At 41.0% G+C, this 5,021-nt stretch overlaps 1 protein-coding gene across 1 annotated transcript; it reads left to right on the plus strand.

Moving 5' to 3' along the window:
* Positions 1 to 242: 242 nt before the first annotated feature.
* Positions 243 to 1,444, plus strand: LOC128264382 (uncharacterized). Its single transcript, XM_052999822.1, has 2 exons — positions 243 to 1,086; positions 1,167 to 1,444. Exons 1-2 carry the CDS (start codon positions 243 to 245, stop codon positions 1,442 to 1,444), a joined length of 1,122 nt encoding a protein of 373 aa, XP_052855782.1.
* Positions 1,445 to 5,021: the final 3,577 nt, after the last annotated feature.

A 5,021-nucleotide genomic window follows, 5' to 3' on the forward strand; every position in this document is an offset into this window, starting at 1 on the left:
TGGACGACGTACTCACTGGAGCATACAAATCAAAATGAGTTAATCAAACTTATGAAATGTGCAGGCATGAAGCTTGAAAAATGGGTCTCAAACTCGCCACGCATTTCTGAAGCAACGCTCACTTCTGAAGGAAAAGGATTCCATTCAACAACGAATGTTCTTGGCATCTATTGGGATCCAAAGCAAGATACGCTCTCATTCAAAGTTTGCTTTCATCAAATCCGAAGAACTCTAAACGACAAATGCTGTCTGACGTGGCACGCATCTTTGACCCGCTGGGTGTCCTATCGCCAGTGGTGGTACAATTCAAAATATTGTTTCAAGAATTGTGGCTTCTTGATCTCGGCTGGGATACGGAACTTCCTCCAAAAATCGCTGAATGGTGGAACAAATGCCGTAACGACTTGAATGCACTACAAGAGCTACGTATGCCAAGATTTATTGACAACAAGGAAAATCACATCGAACTGCACGGATTTTCGGATTCTTCTATCAAGGCGTATTCGGCAGTTGCCTACAGCAGATTAGTACGCGCGAATGGTACTGTTTCTGTGTCACTCATAGCAGGAAAAACCACAGTTGCTACTCTGAAGCAGCAATCACTACCGCGCCTCGAGCTGTGTGGAGCTCTGCTACTTAGTCGACTAATTTCTTCAATCAAAAATGCTCTACAACACAAGGACATCGTCATACATGCGAAGCTTAAAACATTTGTGGCAAACCAAACGACAGAAATACTCGATACTATACCTCGCAATGCCTGGCATCATGTAAATACTAAGGAAAACCCTGCCGATTGCGCCACGCGAGGCATGCTGGCTGCAGAACTCATTCATTTCGACCTGTGGTGGATGGGTCCTCCATGGCTGCAAGATCAAGAAAAACTCGAGGTAAAGTTGAGCTGCCTAAAGATCTGTTCTTCTATTTCAGAAAACCATGGTAAAGAAGAGGTGAAGATCACCGCACTGACTACTCATGAGGTCATCTCATTGTCACCGATCGAAGCACTGGCTCAGCGGGCCTCATCCCGGACAAAAATGGTTCGCATTGTAGCTTACTCCCTACGCTTCATCCAAGAGATCAAGGGTATTAAGTCAGGCACGCTGACAAATTGCAAGGGGCTCACTTTGAGGAGATGCAGGCTGCTCGCATTCCTTGCCTTCAAGAGGCTCAGAAATGCTTCAAGAACGACTACAATCTACTGATGGAGAACAAGCCACTTCAGAGCAGCTCCCAGCTCATCAAGCTTTCACCGATCATTAGCAAGGATGGCCTTCTTCGAGTTGGTGGACGACTGGACAATTCACAATTACCAGCTGATGTCAAACACCCAATTTTGCTTCCCAAATCGCACAGCATTACAAGGATGATTTTGGAACACGAACATGCGTCAAATCTGAACCCTGGAAAATTGGGTCTTTGGCGCACGCAACCTCATAAGTAATCTGGTGCAAAATTGCATCAAATGTTTTCGCCAACGAAATCAAACAGCACAACAATTCATGGCCGATCTACCGGGGATTCGCATTACAGAAGCACTTCCCTTCCAGCACTCAGGCTGCGATTATGCTGGACCATTTATTCTCAAGGAAAGAAGAGGGCGAAATCCACGGAAAACTAAGGGTTACATATGTCTGTTTGTCTGCCTCGTAAAATCAGCCATTCACTTGGAACTGGCCACCGATCTCAGCACAGACACCTTCATAGCATGTCTTCGTCGTTTCATGTCCCTGCGTGGGAAATGTTCTCAAATCTTTAGCGACAACGGGACGAATTTTGTTGGTGCCAAGCGGGCTTTAGATGAAATCTTTATCTTCACAGGAGCATCGTAATACAGTAGCGCAAACTTTGGCCACCGATGGCATAAAATGGAATTTCATACCTTCACACTCGCCACACTGGGGCGAAAAATGGGAGTCAGCGGTACGTTCTGTGAAATTGCACCTTCGACGCGTCGTGGGAAAGACGATCTTGACTTTTGAGCAAATGCAAACTGTAATCGCCCACATAAGCGCGGTTGTGAACTCAAGACCGTTGTGCTATACACCTGACACTGACTTCACATACTTGTCGCCAGCCCACTTTCTTATTGGACGCGCATTTACAACTGTTCCAGAGGGTGATCTAACTCATTTGCCAATCAATCGCATGGACTATTCGCAACATTTGCAATCCATGTATCAAGGATTTTGGAAACGCTGGCACCAGGAATACTTAACATCGCTACAGCAACGTCACAAGTGGAACAGCAAGGAACGCAACATTTCAGTGGACAACGTCGTGCTTGTAAAGGACTCAAATCTTCCACTTGGCAACTAGCCCGTGTGTTAGAAGCTCATCCTGGACCAGATGGATTTGTACGCGCCGTGAAACTTAAGACATCCGCCGGAGAGATGACTAGACCTATCACCAAGTTAGCAGTATTGCCTAATTCTGAAACCGTGTTTCAGGGCGGCTTGGGATGTTGATGAATGCTTTGCAGCCGTTATTTTGAATTCATATATTTCTATTCAACTTAAGTTTTGGTATTTTTTAGTGTCATATACCATTTGTGCTGCGCCACACTCTTGAGATTTTTTAGTGATAAGACTACAGCCAAGCATGTCGGACACGCAGAAACCGTCTGGTTAAAATAAAAATAATACAGTCCACTCAAACTCGGGAATTAAACGTTTTAATTCATCACCAGATATTCTAAAACAGTGATGCTCACGCCTATGCACAAGGAGCACAATTGTTTTTGTAAACGCACATGCTTATGAAGATGTAAGGGCCGGCACATAGGTAAGATTGCTGGGCACATTTTTCCATACACTAATAATTTTTCGTTTCTTCCTTGCGGTCCAATTCGTTACTTATAAGATCGAGACAAAGCAACAACAAATACACTGTTTTTTTTTTTGGGTGGCTAAGTAAAATAAAATTGTTTTATGTCTTTTTCTCGGCTCTACATTGAATTCTTTACTTATGCTCGTAAAGTTTTTTAAATGTGTTGGTAAATGTACTGTAAGCACCCCTGCTCTAAAAGAGGAAATCGGTCGAAAGAGAGCTGAACGGCAGGAAGAGTTGAGTCGCCATCAACAGGTAGAGAAGCGCTAAAAAGGATAAAAGGTAGGATGTCGTCATCCGCGGAATAAACGCTAGCAGGACCTTATAGCTACGAAACTACGAATTTCTGCGGACACACATATTTTATGAACCTGGTAGTTGAGTTTTCGACGGCATCTGTAGGCCCTAACATTTTTAAAAGGCAAAGCTCTTGAAGGGGACCTCAATTTACCTAGAAAGAAACGGTTGTACGTAAAAAGCTAATGGCTTAAAGTCCGAGCAAAAAGATATTGGTTCGGGACTACAGGATGGTAAAAGATGATAACTGATTTTATTGAAACAGGATGGGCGAGCGTACAAGTAGAAACAAATCGGCCGAGCAACTTCTTAAACGTGTTTAAAAGCATTTAAAAATATTAATATACTTAGTTATTGTTCATACGTTCGAGGTAGTTAAGAGAACTTTCTGCAAATGCAATTCTCATTATTTCATAAATCCACCATACGGTTAAAGTTAACCGAATTTTATGTAAAGAGATTCACGAAAGAGAACTCTCTGGGCTACGAGCAGAAGAAGTTATCGCAGCTGGCGGTCGCGTTTTATTAATTTACAGATATTAGCTTAAAGTAATACCATTGTCAGCATTGTAAAGTGAAAATTTGAATTAGAACTCATTGTACATAGTATTAAACAATCCATGAAGTGCACCTGTTATCGTTTTATTTCTAATTGGTGGAAAATCCCTGGAGCATCTTTGCTCAGCTTTGACAACTCTAAATTGTCACAAAAGTTATAATAAAGCGGGATTGAGAGAAAAACTTATTTTTAAAAACTTTATACAACACGGTAATGTTCATGATATACGGGAGAACTAGATGCATACTTTCCAGATCATTATTTGCACTGGGTGATGGCAGAGCGGCAGAACGTCAGAGGACGAGCAAGTGAAGGAAGCCTGTATGGCATAAGGAAGGGGCTCAATTAATGGTGTCAATTCGAAAAAAATGCCAAACTGAACGGTCATTAAAATCGCCACTTATGGCGAAATGATTAGAGGACCGGTACAGCATGCTTCTGGAAAGTAAAGAGAGAAAACGTTATGGTAGTTGTGAGCTAAACGGAAGAATTGCGACCAACAGATAATCACCGAGGGACCTAAAACGACAGGAAGATTCACAATAAAGTCATGATCTGATAAAGGCGGGCAAACAAGTTAATCGGAAGAATAGGTGACAGATATATCTTTTTATACGCAAAGCGAGAATGTTTGATGTAGATACTTATGACCTTAATAGGAAATTCTTCAATATAAATGTAACTGATCCGGGCTGTAGTATGTGTGTGCCAACAGAGGCAATAGATAGTGAAAATAATTGCTTTAAGTTTGTTCACGTAAAATAGTGTGACGTTTTAGAGGCTACTTTACAAATAAAATCTAAAGCTACAGGACTTGACAATATAAATCCGAACTTTTGCCAAAATACTACGACCAAAAATCTTTAAACACCTGACTCACTTGCTTAATTCTGCAATAACAATGTCTACCTTCCTTGAGTCGAGGAAAATTTCAAAAATTATGCCGATACCAAAGTGCAATAACGAATTTATACCAGTTTCTATACTGTCATGTTGGTCCAAAATTTTTGAAAACTACTTGCGTGACATTTTATAGATTTTAAATGACAAATAATTTGATATATAATTTTCAATCAGGTTTTCGTAAGCAGAGAAGCTGTACTACTGACATTATCAAGATCGCAGAGGATATACGTAAGGAAATGGATAACAGTATAATAACTTCTTTAACACTACTAGATTTTTGCAAAGCATTTGATTCAGTTGACCACAGAGTACTTTTAAATAAACTGAGAATATTTAAATTTTCAAACGCAGCCTTAAAACTAAGGCTGTAGTCATTAAGGAAAAGACTTCAAAACTCTTGATTTATACCGGTTTATCGTCTTTCGTCTTT

Source organism: Drosophila gunungcola, unplaced genomic scaffold (genome assembly GCF_025200985.1).
Source record: "Drosophila gunungcola strain Sukarami unplaced genomic scaffold, Dgunungcola_SK_2 000068F, whole genome shotgun sequence".
Lineage (NCBI taxonomy): Eukaryota > Metazoa > Arthropoda > Insecta > Diptera > Drosophilidae > Drosophila > Drosophila gunungcola.

Excerpts from the sequence above, each read along its gene's own strand:
- LOC128264382 (XM_052999822.1), top strand. The coding sequence starts at position 243 with ATGCTGTCTGACGTGGCACGCATCTTTGACCCGCTGGGTGTCCTATCG. Across the intron at positions 1,087-1,166 it reads CTTCATCCAAGAGATCAAGG|AGGCTCAGAAATGCTTCAAG; the intron begins GTATTAAGTCAG and ends CTTGCCTTCAAG.